Source organism: Mus caroli, chromosome 4 (genome assembly GCF_900094665.2).
Source record: "Mus caroli chromosome 4, CAROLI_EIJ_v1.1, whole genome shotgun sequence".
In the NCBI taxonomy this organism is placed as follows: domain Eukaryota; kingdom Metazoa; phylum Chordata; class Mammalia; order Rodentia; family Muridae; genus Mus; species Mus caroli.
In genome coordinates this window covers 103,936,520-103,952,651 of record NC_034573.1, presented here as the reverse complement: position 1 = coordinate 103,952,651, position 16,132 = coordinate 103,936,520, and the positions used below count along the sequence as shown (strand labels likewise).

Genomic DNA, 16,132 nt, shown 5'->3' with positions numbered 1-16,132 from the left:
ATGAACTAACCAGTACCCCGGAGCTCTTGTCTCTAGCTGCATATGTATCGAAAGATGGCCTATTCGGCCATCACTGGAAAGAGAGGCCCATTGGACTTGCAAACTTTATATGCCCCAATATTGGGGAATTCCAGGGCCAAAAGAATGGGAATGGGTGGGTAGGGAAGTGGGGGGCGCTATGGGGGACATTTGGGATAGCATTGTAAATGTAATTGAGGAAAATATGTAATAAAAAATATTAAAAATAAAAAAAAGAATGCTACAATGTAATTCTTGAGTCTCAAATAGACTCTAAAACTTGATTTTGTGTCATGGATTCATACCGACAATTAAGTGACACCAACACTTAAATTATTGAAAGCAATTAACTGGACATTGATCATATTTTCTGGTCATGTATTTGTTTTTCTATTTGTGGCAGAAGGAGCAGGAAGCTCTGATGTCTAGCACAGCTGGAACGACTGTGGAATCAATGAGAGTAGCTCTAGTTCTTGACATCTGCAATTTTAATGCTGGAAAATAGTCCTGTGAGATGTCATCAAAAGCACAGTTTCTCCTAATAGTGATGAAATGCTCACATAACTAAATCTCCAAGAAACAATTTTTTTGGAAAATGAGATCAACTTAGGGATATACCACCACAATTAGTTCCATTTACCTCTGCTGCGGTGAGGTAAATATATAGCAAAGAATACTCCAGTACAGAATAAGAAATGCACTATTTGAACAGGCCAGGAGGTCACCACACGAAAACATTTAGACAGGCATCCAGATGCACACCCTAGAACAGAGAAGGGTAGAATATACAATGAGGAGTACATGATTGTAGTATATTAACCTACAGGCAACTACCTGAAAGGCACTATCTCATGCACTCTTGATCTAGTTAGCAGAGATCCATCTGAAAGTTTGGTTTGTAGCTAGTGGCAAGACAGAATGGGAAAAAGTTGCTGTACCAGGAGATCTGTATTGGAAGCAGCACAAGCTGAGTCTATTCATTTTGAGCTTAACTACTTCTGAAAATGGAAATTATTCCTTTTATTTTAAAATTTTAATTTTTCATTTATTTTATTACTTCATTGCATGCTCCATTAGAGCTATAAAAGTGACTATAGGTTAATATACTAAAAGGCCATAAGGCATGTCAGTAGACACATCCCTAAAAATAGTCATGTCTTGGGAATCTCAATGTAATCAATGTGAAATTCAACATTTCTAAGATGAAAAAATGTCATGAGTCTGCTTGTGACAAGCATCACATTGGAAGATCCATGTCATCTAGCTTTACCTAACACCCACATGGCTTGAAATAAAATTTCTTAAAGATACTTTCATTATTCTACCTTCACCATATAATTACCTGTTCTCCGGAAAATGCAGATTATGGATAGAATATATACAGAGAGTATTATCCATGTAATGGAAACTAAACTTTCCATCCAAATATGGTCCCGATAAAAGAGTTCATCTAAAAAAAAAGGACAGAATATCTTAAAGCCAATACGAACACTATAAACAGCATCAATTGTTTGGAAAATTGTTGATCCTAAATATTCTTCTTCCCCTTTAAGTACTGGAATCTCATGTCTGTGAGGTATTCATTATGCAATGTCCCTGTGTCAGATTCAGTTTTGTGTCAGATTCAGTTTTGTCACCTTGTAATCATCTTAAAATATATTTTACTACATATTAAACATATCTGGAAATCTCTAATCTCTGCAAAATTTGTAGAATAACTCTCTCTCTCTCTCTCTCTCTCTCTCTCTCTCTCTCTCTCTCTCTCTCTCTAGAGACAAAATAGACAAAAATTTAAAAATCATTAAGTTGAAGGTGCAGTAAGTAAAACTGCTTGTCACAAACGCTTGAGGACCCATGTTTAAACTCTGAAACCCAATGTAGGAGAAAAAAATGCTAACTCAAGAAAGTTGTCCTCTGACCTTTACACACGCATCATCTCTAGAGAGAGAGAGAGAGAGAGAGAGAGAGAGAGAGAGAGCCTTTGCTCTTGGTATAAAAAACAATGATTTCATGACAAAAGAAGTGAAATCTAAGTTACATATATCCCATGCTCAAAACATTCTCCTAGAATCATCCTTAACAGAGCCTTGTTAGCCAAAGATAATTGTTATATACACTATATACAAGTTATTTCTGATTTGTCTTTGCCAATCACATATTACACCTCCAAAGGACAAACAAAAGTAAGCAGTGTGCACTTTAGTTGCATATGTTAGAACTGATTTTCCTGGCTTCTGTCAACTATCATTCAGCACTATAATCAAATGTAAGAATGCTACTGATTATTATTTAAGAATGGCAAAAGCTTTTTGCTTAAATTCATTAGGATTTATAATGTAAAAATAAATAAAGAAAGAAAGAAAGAAAGAAATAAAGCCATACAAGTTGGCAACAGGGACACGGGCACAATGCCACACACCTTTCATCGCAGCACTCTAGGAGCATAGACATGTAGATCTGAGTATATTCAAAGCCAGCCTAGAAAATTATGCAAGTTATAGGCCAGCCAGGGCTACATGGTGAGATTTTTTTTTTCTCAAAATCAAAAATAAACAAATAGACAAAAATTTAAAAATCATTAAGTTGAAGGTGCAGTAAGTAAAACTGCTTGTCACAAACGCTTGAGGACCCATGTTTAAACTCTGAAACCCAATGTAGGAGAAAAAAATGCTAGCTCAAGAAAGTTGTCCTCTGACCTTTACACACGCATCATCTTGTATACTCACATGTGCATAGACACACATACACACACACACACACACACACAACTAAATGAAATAAAAATTTAAAACATGATGTAAATTATATATTCATTTTCTAGATACATATACATAACAGGTAAAAACATAGATAAAATATAAACAACATAAAATATAAATAACATCAATAAAAGTAGACAAATATATCAACAACATTCTTAGTTATCAAAAATATATCTTATTCAATTTACATAAAAATATTATGTCTACTGAAATAACTCTCAATGGCCATCAAGCTGTGTTTATTATAGAATGTCATTGTCTACTTGTCTTCTGAAACTCTCATCATACCACATGACAATTCCTGTCTTACTTAAACCCACAGGAACTCCATAGTAAAATAAGCCTTTTTAATGTTAATTGCCTCCTTATTTTTGTCTTTGTTTCCCAACCAACAGCCAAGCCAGATGACAGTACTCACTTGCTAGAATGATACTTGTTTGCTTCTCGTCACCTGTTACAGGGTTTGAAATACAGCAAATGATGCTGCCCTGTGACATGTTTGTGAGGAGAAGAGTCATCTTCATGTGGAAAAATCTGGCTTCATCCTGTGAATATGATTTTAATGAGTGTGGAAGTGTTGCCCCCTTACTATCTCTCCACTCCATTTGGGGCCTTGGGAACCACCCTCCTGAATTACACTCCACCATGACTCCATCAGCATCAGGAGCTTGAACATGTATCTCTGTCTCCAATCCAACTGCTGGAGAAAATGAGAAAAAAATACAATCAGGGTATTGTGTTAAAGTTGAATTGACAATTTCAAGGATTAAAAAAACAAAACAAAACAAAAAAACAAACAAAAAACAATAGTTTGTTCTATAATCTCAGAACTTTGGTGACTTAATACAATATTTGATTTACAAGTTAGAGTAACCAGTTGGCATTTGATGTCTATCCACTGCATAGTGTATTTTTTAGTTGGCTACATGATTTTTGCTCATTACTATAATCTTTTAATATTTTCTGAGGCAGCATCTTCAAGAAATGTATCTGGGGAAACTGGATGTTCACATACAGAATTAAGTTAGACTAGAATTTATCACCTTGCAAAAAAATTAATTTCAAGTAGATCAAAAATATAAACATGAAACCAGGAAATACAAAGAAAGTATAGCCAATATGCTATATGATAGAGGCTTAGAAAACACTTCTTCATTACTACCCCATTTCACCAGGAATTAAGGTTAATGTTTGATGAATGGACATTTATGAAATGAAAAAGCTTCTGCACAGATAAAGAAACAATCAACTAGGGGATAAGAAAGAATCTTTATCAGCAATACATCTGACAGGGAATTCATATAAACAATGAATAAAGAACTTACAAAAGGAAGGAAGGAATAAACAAACAAATGAACAAATGAACAAACAAAGGATCCTTTCAAAACAATAAACCTGAGACCTGAACAAAAGTTTTAAAACAAAGAGAAATAAATGGTAAATAAAATCTCAAAAAAAAAAAGTTTATCATCCTTGAAAATTTAGAAAATGCAAATCAAATCAGTTTTGAGATTTGAACTTACTCCATATAAACGACAAAGATTTAAAAAACAAAAAGACAAAAAACAAAAATAAACCAACAGGACCAAATACTGAGGCATGGGTGGGGAGGGGAAGCAGGGGGAACAGGGGGATGGTAACCCTGGTTCACTACTGGTAAGACTGAAACTGGTGCATTCATTTTAGTAATCAGTATGGAGAGTTCTCAAAGATAAAAGTAAATCTACCTTATATTCAGGGTATATCACTTGTTAGCATGTGACCCAATAAGAGGTATATCAGAGGGTTTGGAGAGGAAAATGTGAAGAAAATAATTATGTAAATTCACTATGATTTCAAAAAAACAAAAGAAAATTTTCAAAAGGAACTATGATATCATTGGAACTAGCAGATGACAATGACTAGTTTATATAGATGCCTCAATGTTTCAGTGTTATCTTAAAAATAAATATATTATTTATATTAGATAAATAATAAAACTTTAGTACTTATAAACTTAAAATATAAAAAAAGAAAACCAAACATCACAACATAATTAGCATGTAATTCCATTTATTGGTCACAATGACACTGGTATACTGTGCTCCACAAACAACTTACCTGTCACATTGAGGTTCATGATAGCCGCATCAATGAATCCACTACCATTAAATGAACATTGGTAAGGTCCATCATCCAAAATGTTTATATTATGAATTCGGAGAGACACTTTGCCTTCTCCAATGGCCTCCTTCACAAACTCTGTACGATTTGCATATTCAGGAGCAGCTTCTTCACTCATTTTATGGCCACCTCTGTATAGGTAAACAGGTTGGGAATGNCCACTCCTGAACCAGCGTACCTCCATATGCATCACACTGTGTGGTGGGATCACNTGGCAGCTGAGCACAGCCTGGCCTCCTACTCTAGCTAACAGGTATCTTGTGGGAGTAGTTACCCTCAGTTTCTCTGTGGAAGAACAAAAAATACCAAAATAAGTCTGATGCCATGACCTCCTCTCTGTATATACTCTGTTTTAAAAAATACATACTAAACACTGCCTATTTTACCTAGCTGATCCAAATGTTCAGCTCTGACTGTACTCCCTGTACTCCATCAATATTTTATTTTTTGAAAACACAATACTATTTCATTGTACCTTAGAGATATACTGTAGATGATTGTAGAGCAGAAACCACTAACAATTTGTTTCCCTATTTAAAAAAAAAAAAAAAAAGGAGATAGAATCTGCCTGATGCAACTATTTTGAAACTTCACATGATACCGTGGCCTTAGAATTAGTCATTTGCTGGGAACTGTGGTGGAATTCCTCAGAGAAACACCTTACATCAGGAGAGATTTGCTTTGGCTCCTGGTTTCCTAGTTGTCTCACTTTTATGGAGCTACAATGAATTTCAGATTTCAGGGTTTGGTTTTTTTCAGCATTTTTCTTATTATAACACTAGAATGATGAATTTCTACTTCTTAGATGCAGAAGGAGTCATGTGGAATTAAATCTTAGATTCCATGCACAGAAAATAATTGAGTAGATTGGATAAATATGTTATCTTCAAGCACCTTCCTTTATCTGAGATTAATGCTGACTTCTGCCTTCATAAAGAAGCTCTAAGTTTGAGGGTGTGTTCACTAATTCAGAAATTCATAGCTGGTCAGGATGATGGGATTGAGAACTTCTCTGCATCAAATGGGACATTTATATCATTCCCTTCAAGGCGCTAAAAATATTGAAGCAGTAGGGGCCAAATGAATAAAGAGAGAGATCATGATAAGATGTGTAGGAAAAAATAATCCTCTGGATATAACAGATGTTGTACTCATGCAGCCATGGAAACTGTGGTCATAAATACAATCATGGCACACTATCAAATCCATCAGTAATTCCTCATGCTCAGAGAGGGGGTCAAGAGCCCCCACACATGCCAGAGGATCTGTTGGACCTAATTGGTTTCTGGGGTAAGGAATATCACTTTTTTCAGTAGTGTAGGAGTGAGGCTTGCTTAGAAGAAGGGATTTAGCAGAAGAAACGGTGTGTGAACAGGGAAAGGAAGTGAAACCAACTTAATTTACTATGCATATGTATGAAATCACGAAGGAAAATTTGAAATGACTTTAAAAGAATTTTATTTTAAGCAAATAAACTTCTTACCTAAAGATACTACCAATTGCAGAAAAAAAAAGTACACACAGAATCCAGAAAAGCAAGAAATCTCAGGCTTCATCATATCTGCAAATGATACCAGAAAGAGGTCAAAGCAATGAAACATGAGGCATGCATTGTCTATGCAGGCAGATATTCTTCATAACTATAAATGGGGTCAAATTTATTGTATTTACTTTGAAAGAGTAAGGCTTTCCAGTATTTGACAGAATGTCTCTGTCTTGATACATCATTCTGATCAGGAGAGGTCTTCTCAGTACCTTTATCCCACTGCCTCAAACTCTTCTATTTTATCATGTTCTATAGTATGAGTTTGTCTAGACAGGTGGTAGACCCTAGGAAAAACCTGTAGGGAGTAGTTCTGATGCTTTGATCAGGGCTCTGCCTGTGAACTCTGAAGGTCCTGTTCCCAATTGGTTCTTGATCAATCAATAAAGATGCTAGCAGCCAATGGCTAGAAGGAAGACAGAACTTCTGGGTTCTTGCAGGCTGGCTAGAATATGCAGGAGGAAAATTAGATCTGCCATGCTTTGGATGGAGAAAAAGCCACCAGCCTTGTGATATCTTCAACAGAGTGGCCATTGGCTATTTCCCCAACTGGGTCTAGGGTAGCAGGTGGAAGATTAGAAATGCAACTAAGCTGAGGGAAGATTTAGAGGTGTTGAGCTGGCAGTAAGGGTAACTGAGCAAGTAAGCTGAGGAAGATTCAAAGATGTGGAGCTAGGAGTGAAGGTTAGGGCAGGTTAGCCACAGGAGACTTCGATGTTTCCAGGCATTGAGCTAAAAAGCATATTAAAATAAGTGTGGTTGTGTATGTGTGTGTGTGTGTGTGTGTGTTTCATCCACAGATCTGGTGTGACTCCTGAGCAGTGGCTAGTAGAGTCGTCTGCCCAGAACTTAAAGTGGAGTAGTAGAAACTACTAGATACAAAATCCTTCCTTAGTATGCTGCTAAATTGATATAATCTTTAACTAACTACTAATGACTTATCCTAGGAATCACAGAATAATATGTCCAATCATCATCTCAGAAGCGTCTATTTTCAGTAGATAGTGATAATTACAACTGGCCAAAGTACAAAAAATATGATACTGAAAATGATTATCACTGAAGGTACATATATTACTAATGGTTCACCCTCACAGGTCCCAAGGATGATTGGTTAAGGGGGTTCAGAAACAGTATAGTAATCAGAGGTAGTGGATGATTAAAAGTAAACATCTTCTAGACACACTAGGGCAGATGCACTTATAACACTATGCATGAAACTTGCACACACACAACCCATGCCAAATGAAAAAGAAAGCTGGGCACACAATTTCACTCCTATGTTTAGAGCAATTGCTAATTATTAGCATCTGGGAAAAAATGGCTAGATTTCTCAAAGAGTATAAAGATTGGAAAGCTGATCACACTTCAAGGGAAAACTATACATCCAAGAATATCTAGGTAGCATAATATTGGTCTTCAAGGGCTTTAAAATAGACACAAAATTGTATTTTTAAAAAGGGATGGAAATGGGATAGTTTTGGAGGTGAATAAGATCAAAACTTATTGTACAAAAATGGAAACTCTCAAAGGAATAATAAATGCAAAGAAATGATAGATGATAGATAGATAGATAGATAGATAGATAGATAGATAGATAGATAGATAGATAGATAGGGATAGAGAGATAGATGATAAGGAAACATTGACATTTGATAAATTTAAACTTCAAATTTCCCTCTAAATTAGCACTTTAAGCAAAACCATAGTACATATTCAAATTTAATTTTAAAGAAATGATGAAGTCTTATATAAATGTAACTGAATCTTTGGATACACCATATCAAAACAAATAAATTACTTAAAACTTAACTGGTATCCTGCATTTTAGGTAAACACAAATCACTGTAAAGTCATAGGTATGAATTTATTCACTGTGTTAGAATGACAAGTCAGTCTGCAAGCTAACAACAAAGAGACTTTCAGAAAACACATATATTAAAGAGAAATACAAGACTTTGCTAAAGCCTTAGCCATATGTTCTAGAGATGAGTCAAGATCAAGAGGAGAAAATCCTTATGGCCATGGAGATCATCAAAATATCTCTGCTACTAAATAAAAGTAGGAGGTCTGCTTGGCGTTTGTGTGGTTAGTGTACACTAAAACTAATGGTATATTTTTCCATTTATCTGTCAAATAACACAAGTTACATAACCCTATTCCATCAAATGACTTACACACATGCTATGGGTAGGTGATTGGTTGGCTTATTATCTGGAAGATCAGGTTTCAGCAAACAAGGAGACATAATAAGAAATGTAATTTCTAAGTGACTGGTATGATTCTGGAATCACCTTCCATTACCACCCACAACTTTCAGAACAATTAATCTAATGATTGAATTTATTGAAGATATTTATTCTTAAAAAAAAAAAACAAAAAACAAAAAAACAAAAACCAACCAAACAAACAAACAAAAACTACTGCTCTTCCGATGAGATCACTTCCTCCTTAGCTTCTTCTAGACTTTCCCTGATTCAACCACAGGATTCCCTAGCTTCAATCCATTAGTTGGGTGTAAGTATCTATGTCTTTATATTCCAGCTGCTTGTTGGACCTCTCAGCAGACAGCCATGCTAGGCTCCATGCTAGGCTCCGAAACCATAGCATTTTTAATAGTGCCAGACCTTGGAACTTCCCCTTGATCTGGATCCCAGTTTCCCTGTCTCTTCATTTATGTCCCAGCAGTTCTTTTAGGCAGGAACAATTCTGGGTCAGAATTTTTGAGTGTAGGATGGCAAACCTATCCCACCACTTGATGCCCTGACATTCTACTGGAGGCAGATTCTACAAGTTCCTCTCCCCACTGTTGGGCATTTCATCTAAGGTCCCTCTCTTTGAGTCCTAGGCATCACTCACCTCCCAGGTCTCTGGTACATTCTAGAAGGACCTCCTCCCTCCTCCCTCCTACCTCCCTAGGTTTCCTTGACCCTAGAGATCTCTCAATCACTAAGCCACCAACCAGACAGCACAGAGTAGCTGATTTCAGGCCCCTGACACATATATAGCTGAGGACTGCCTTGTCTGGCCTCAGTGAGATACACTTAACCCTTGAGAGACATGAGGCCCCAGGGAGTAGAAAAGCCTAGTGGGCTTGGAGGCAGGAGACATTCACTTGGAGAAGGGGGAGGAAGAATGGGGTGAGGAACTGTTGGAGGAGGAACCGGGACGTGGATAACAACTGGACTGTAAAAAAAGATTAAAGGTAATTTTTTTAAAAAATGTTTAGTAACATGCATGGACACACTAATCTTAGATTTTGGTGGGTTGCCCAAGGTCCTTGGAATAAAATTGAAGTCATTACAAAAAAGAAAAAGAAAAAAGAAAACTACACAAGAAATAAATACACAAGAAATCTTGTATCTAGTATTGGTACATATTAAAAGCAAGTAGCTGGAAGTAACTATTTTTTGATAATAAAATAGAGAAACAATCTATGGATAGCTATATACTATATGCATCAATAACAGGGGCAGACCATTTCTATAAGTGATAGATATCAATCTCTACAGGATTTGGGAGCATTAAGTATTCACAGATGAAATTGGTTCATGTGTTATAATTGCAAGTACACAAATGTCTAAAAAATGCAAGTAATCATTATAAAAACATATCAGTGGTTTCCTAGGGACAAGGAAAAGGGAAAGGGAGGAATGGTCCTAAAAGCTCATCAACACAGTTTTGAGGTCACAGTTATATGTTATGTGGACTGTAGTGACAATTTCTTGATTATACATATATTTCTAAGACTTACAAATTATTTCTTTTAAACATAATGCAGACTTCATTGCATTTCAGTTAACCTCATTGAATCTCTTTACAAAGAGTACCTTTTAAATAAACTAAGTATTCGTGATGATCTTTTGGTGAACATTTATGTGTATACTTTATCATGTTTACCTTACTATATAACTTACAGTTAATAAACTGACCTCACTAACTGGAAACACCTCTATGGATGAGTATCATCAAGTCTAAAACATTGGCCTCACTATTTTTCTCTCTGATTCTTTAATTTATAAAACAGGCCATGGAAAAGTATAATTTCTGAAATTCAGAGCACATTAACCCTTATCAGCCATCTTAACAATGAAATTTGAATACAAACTCTCTCTTTTGAAGGACCTAAATTCCTGTCAGATCTCTAAGCCCCATATATGATGAAGAACTGTCTAGCTATTAGCTACTAGAATTAAAACCCTAAGACTAGACTTACAGAGGCAGGAACTACTCTTGTCTCCAAACATTATACATACACAGATCACTTACTTGAGCTCCAGAATCTAGAAAGAATTTCTTTCCTGGTCCTTCAAAAACCCTCTGTGCCTGTAGGTGGTTCAGCAAAGCTCCTTTATCAGTATTCACTTCACCTCCTCTAGCTCAGAGTTGGTGATCTCTGCAGGTTCAACCAGTTTCCTCCAGGGTGATATTTATCACCCTTGTCATTCTCAAATACACTAAGAAAACTGGGAGCTTTCTACTTTGCTTATTTCTATAAAAAGCATGTGAGCTCACACAGATATGCATCATGCACTACAGCACTACTGAGCTCTCTGATGTTTGCAGTAGACCTGTTTCATCATGACTTGCTTGTCCGGTGATGATATCTGAGACAAGGAATGGCTGTTCACATATTTTCCCCTAAATTTTCCTTGAGAATTTTAGAAAACTAAAAGCAAATTTGTTTGTATTGATAGTCATGTACTTTTGAAATTACCATTTAAAATGTTATTTAGTTTTTTCCAACTACTTTGATACTTCTTAATACAAAATATGTTCCCTTTCTGATTATTTGCAATATTCAGTTTAATTAAGGGTATAAAATAGGACTGGTAATAATTACCAAAGGTTTACAATAAATAGTAGGATTTTTATTGAAAATAAAATTTTTCATTCAATGTATTTTGATCAAAGTTTTCCTCCCTGAATTTCTCCAAAATCCTCCCTTCCTTCATCCAACTTTACACTTTCTTTCATTCTTCCTTCCTTCCTTTCTTCCTTCCTTTCTTTCTTTCTTTCTTTCTTTCTTTCTTTCTTTCTTTCTTTCTTTCTTTCTCTTTCTTTCTTTCTTCCTTCCTTTCCCTCCTTCCTTCCTTCCTTTCTCTCTCTCTCTTTCTTTCTCTCTTTCTTTCTTTCTTTTTTTCTTTCTTTCTTTCTTTCTTCCTTTCTTTCTCTTTCTCTCTTTATTTCTTTCATTTTATTTATATTTTATTTTATTTTTAATTTTATTTAATCTTTTCTTACAGTCCAGATTTTATCCTTTTCCTGGTCTTTCCTTGACTATTCCACATCCCATACCTCCTCCCCTCTTAGTCTCCACGAGGATGTCCCTATCCTCCCACCCCCCACCACACCAGAATTCCCCAATCCTTAGGACCTCCAGTCTCTTGAGGATTAGTTGCATCTTCTCTGACTGAGTCAAGATTCAGAAGTCCTCTGCTGTATATGCTTTGCAGGGCCTCATATCAGCTGGTGTATGTTGCCTGGTTAGTAACACAGTGACTGAGAGGTCTCAAGTATCTATGTTAGTTGAGACTGCTGGTCCTCCTACAGGGTCACCCTTCTCAGCTTCTCCCATCTCTTCCCTAATTCAACCACAGTGGTCAGCAGCTTCTGCCCATTGGTTGAGTGTATATATCTCCATTGACTCTCTCAGCTGCTTGTTGGTTCTTTTAGAAGGTTGTGATAATAGGCCCCTTTTTGTGACCACACCATAGCCTCGGTTATATTGTCAGGCCTTGGGGCCTCCACTTGAGCTGGATCCCACTTTGGGCATGTCACTGGACCACCTTTTCCTCAGGCTCTTCTCCATTTTTGTCCGTGAAATTTTTCAGACAGAAAAAATTATGGGTCAGAGTTTTTGACTGCAGGAAGACAACCCCATCCCTCACTTCATGTCCTGTCTTTATGCTGGAAGTAGACTTTACAAGTTCCCTCTCCCCATTGTAGGGAATTTTATCTAAGGTCCCTCCCTTTGAATCCTGAGGTCTTCTACTTCCCATGGCTCTAGTACATTCTGGATTGAACCCCCATGACCTACCTCCCAAGGTTTGCTGTTTCCATTCTTTCTGTTGGCCAATATGGCTTCAGTCCTGTTCCCCATACCCAATGCCTGATCATGTTCCCCTCTTCCCCTCCCTGTCCCCTTTCCCACCCAGATGCCCCTCCATGATTGTTTTCTTCTTTTTCTCAAGTAGTACTGAGGCATCCTCACTTGGACATTAGGCTTGTTAACCTTTTTGAGTTCCATGGATTGTAACCTGGATATTCTGTACTTTTTTTTGGCTAATATCCACTTATTAGTGAGTACATAGTATGCATGTTATTTTGGCACCTTAGATACCACAAATATCAGGATGATATTTTCTAGTTCCATCCATTTTCCTGAAAAATTCTGAGAAGTATTCAATTGTGGACATCGGGTTGTTTGCAGCTTCTGGCTATCACAAACAAGGCCACTAAGAACATAGTAGAACACATGCCTCTGTGGCATAGTGGGGCATCTTTTGGGTATATGCCCAAGAGTGGTATAGCTGGGTCTTCAGGTAGATCATTTCCAATTTTCTGAGGAACTTCCAGATTGATTTCCAGAGTGGTTGTACCACTTTGCAATCCCACCACAAATGGAGGAGCATCCCTCTTTCTCCACATCCTCTCCAACATGTGTTGTCACCTGAGATTTTGATCATAGCCATGCTGATTGGTGTAAGGTGACATCTCAGGGTCATTTTGTTTGGCATTTCCCTGAATAATAAGGACTTTGAACCTTTCTTTAAGTGCTTCACAACCACTCAAAATTTTTCGGTTGTGAATTCTCTGTTTAGTTCTATACTCCATTTTTGACTGGGTTGTTTGGTTGATGTTGGGGTTTTGTGTGTGTGTGTGTGTGTGTGTGTGTGTGTGTGTGTGTGTGGTGGTGGTGTTGCTGTTGTTTGATTTTTGGTGTTTAGCTTCTTGAGTTATTTATATATTTTATATACTATCCCTCTGTCAGATGTGGGGTTAGTGAAGATTTTTTTCCCAATCTGAAAGTTGCTGATTTTTCCTAGTGACTAGGTCCTTTGACTTGCAGATGCTTTCCAGTTTCATGAAGTCTCATTTATCAATTCTTTATCTTAGAGAGGGATCTATTAGAGTTCTGTTAGGAAAGTTTCCCCTGTGCCAATGAGTTCAAGGCTCTATCCCACTTTCTCTTCTATTAGATTCATTGTATTGGGTTTTATATTGAGGTCCTTGATCCTCTTGGACTTCAGCTTTGTTCAAGGTGACAATTATGGGTCTATATTCATATTTCTACATACAGTCAGCCAGTTAGAGAAGTACCATTTATTGAAGATGACAAATACTAAAAGACAAACAGGGAAATATCAAATCACAAACCATATTTCAAAACAAAACAAAACAAAACAAAACAAAAATAATGTAAAGAAAGCTCAAGCAACACACATGCCATAAAAACAGAATATCATAATGTAAGGAAAAGACCAGTAAAACCAAAAAATAACCAAAGTGATATGAGAAAAAAAGTTTTAAAAAATTAGCATTCAGTTCATTTTATGTTAGCCATCTACTTCTAGGCATGGTGTCTAACCTTAATTATAGTACTCGATTTTATAATTTTTTCCTTTACAAGCATATCGCAATTGGAGATAGATTCTCAGTTAGGGGTTGGAGCTTGTGTTAACTTTCACCCCATCTGGCCTGAACCTGTGCAGGCCCCATGATATTGACACAGGATCTGTGATTCATATGTGCACCAATCCTGATGTGTCTGAAAAACAGCTTTTACCTTTGTGCCATCAATCCCCTCTGGCTCTTACAATGTTTCTGCTTCCTCTTCTGTATAGTTTTCTGACCCATGATGGAAAGGTTTGATGATCACATTACTTTTAAGGATGAATTGTTTCAAAATATTTTACTCTATGCATGTAATCCAATCATGTGTCTCTGTGTTAATTCCTATCTACTAAAAAAGGAAGGTTCTCTGATTATGGCTGAGCAAGGCAATAATTTGCGGGATATCAGAATGTTTGAAAATAGCAAATTTGTATTTATTTGTGCTATTTATGGTATATATTAAATGTATAAAATGGTATATTTCATTGTGCCATTTTCATTCATTTATATAATGTACTTTGATCATATTCATCTCTTCTTGTGTCTTCTTCCACTATTTCTGTGTCCCCACTCTACTTTCCAAATATTTGTGTCACCTTCTAATTTCATAGCCTTTAAATAGTGTATGTTCTGTGGGAGAAATTCTTTTCTATATATACATAGCCAAAAAATTAATGTACAGAATACATAAAGAACACAGGAAGTTGTATAGCAAAATAGCAAATAACCCAATTAATAAATGGGCTAATGAAATGAAAATAAAGTTTATCAAAGATGAAATACAGATCATCAATAAATATGAAAACATATTCAACACTTTTGCTCTCAGCAAGATGCAAATTAAACCAATACTAGATATCATCTCATTCCAGTTAGAGTAGCCATCACTAAGAAAACAAGCAACAATGAATGCTTGCCTAAAAGTACTTGCAGCTGGAGGCATTTGAGGCATGGAAGATATCACTCCTCTTCACTTCCTAAGAACTGGTTTCAAAGTTTCCCAAGAGAAAGGAAACCACCTTGTTTCATAATCACAATGCCCTATCATAGAGATTGAAAATTGAAATGGAATAAGACAGATATGCTTACTATAATAACCTTTGTCTTCCCCTGGCTCAAATCCACCTCCTCCAAGAACACTCATCTTTTAGTAGTTTTCTCACCATTGACTGCCCAGCTCAAATCTCTTTAACTGATGATTTCTTCACAAATATGTTGTTTTCTCTTTTAATTTATTCATATTTGAGAACTTCATACATGGGTATTATTTATGTCATTTGCATACCTTATTCCCCCCACCCCTCAAAATCTTCCCATGTACAAACTACTGAGTCCATTTCCTGTTGCTCATATGAATAGATGTTCGGGAACAACGTCTTGGGATCAGATAACATATGAGGAGGCTAGTTTCTGGAAAAGAACCATTCTTGTTCTTTCAGTAGCCATTGATTGCCTGTAGCTCAATGATACCCTGAAAGGCTTTTCAAATATTTTGAGTGTTACTTATTTCCCCACCACTTTCCAGTTCAAGTCTCTCCTATTTATTTCCATTTCAGGTTCTATTTCCCCTTTCATGGAACCTAAAAGTTCTACCATTTTACTTTCTAAAGCCCCCCCCCCTCTCTGGCCCCTCTTCAATTTCCTAGTTTCTGAATTACTCTGAGCTATATATTCAAATCTAAAGATTGATAAGTAGGATCTGCAGATTGAGAGAACATGCAGCCTTTGTCTCACTGGGTCTGAGTTACCTCACTCAGTATTTTTTAGTTTTAAAAAGAGTTAGTGGAAGGAAATTCCCCTGGGACAGGATTCTTCACTAGGCCCAAAGGAATAGCATAATCAGGTATTTGCTAAGTACCCCTAGTGGTGGGTTTAACAATAGACTAGCATTACATCAGAGCATTCACCTGGCTCCATTTTAAGTGGTAAACAGAGCCTAGTCCCCACCATCTTTTGATGTATGCATTCCTTTTGTTTTGTGTCACTGTAACTTGGTGGATGTGTCTGCCTGGCTCTTCTTGTTTCTCTT

The 16,132-nt window shown here is 36.5% G+C and overlaps 1 protein-coding gene across 1 annotated transcript in view; it reads right to left on the bottom strand.

Annotated features, from left to right (window-relative positions):
- The window catches only part of LOC110293217 (selection and upkeep of intraepithelial T-cells protein 7), a 15,786-nt gene extending 4,828 nt beyond the window's left edge, over nucleotides 1–10,958 (bottom strand). The window contains exons 1-6 of the mRNA XM_021161070.2: nucleotides 10,756–10,958; nucleotides 6,427–6,504; nucleotides 4,881–5,228; nucleotides 3,199–3,480; nucleotides 1,361–1,468; nucleotides 659–781 (exon numbers count right to left, since the gene is read on the bottom strand). Coding sequence (XP_021016729.1) covers nucleotides 659–781; nucleotides 1,361–1,468; nucleotides 3,199–3,480; nucleotides 4,881–5,228; nucleotides 6,427–6,502 — 937 coding nt within the window. The 5' untranslated portion in view covers nucleotides 6,503–6,504; nucleotides 10,756–10,958. The remainder of the gene's footprint in view (nucleotides 1–658; nucleotides 782–1,360; nucleotides 1,469–3,198; nucleotides 3,481–4,880; nucleotides 5,229–6,426; nucleotides 6,505–10,755) is intronic.
- Nucleotides 10,959–16,132: the final 5,174 nt, after the last annotated feature.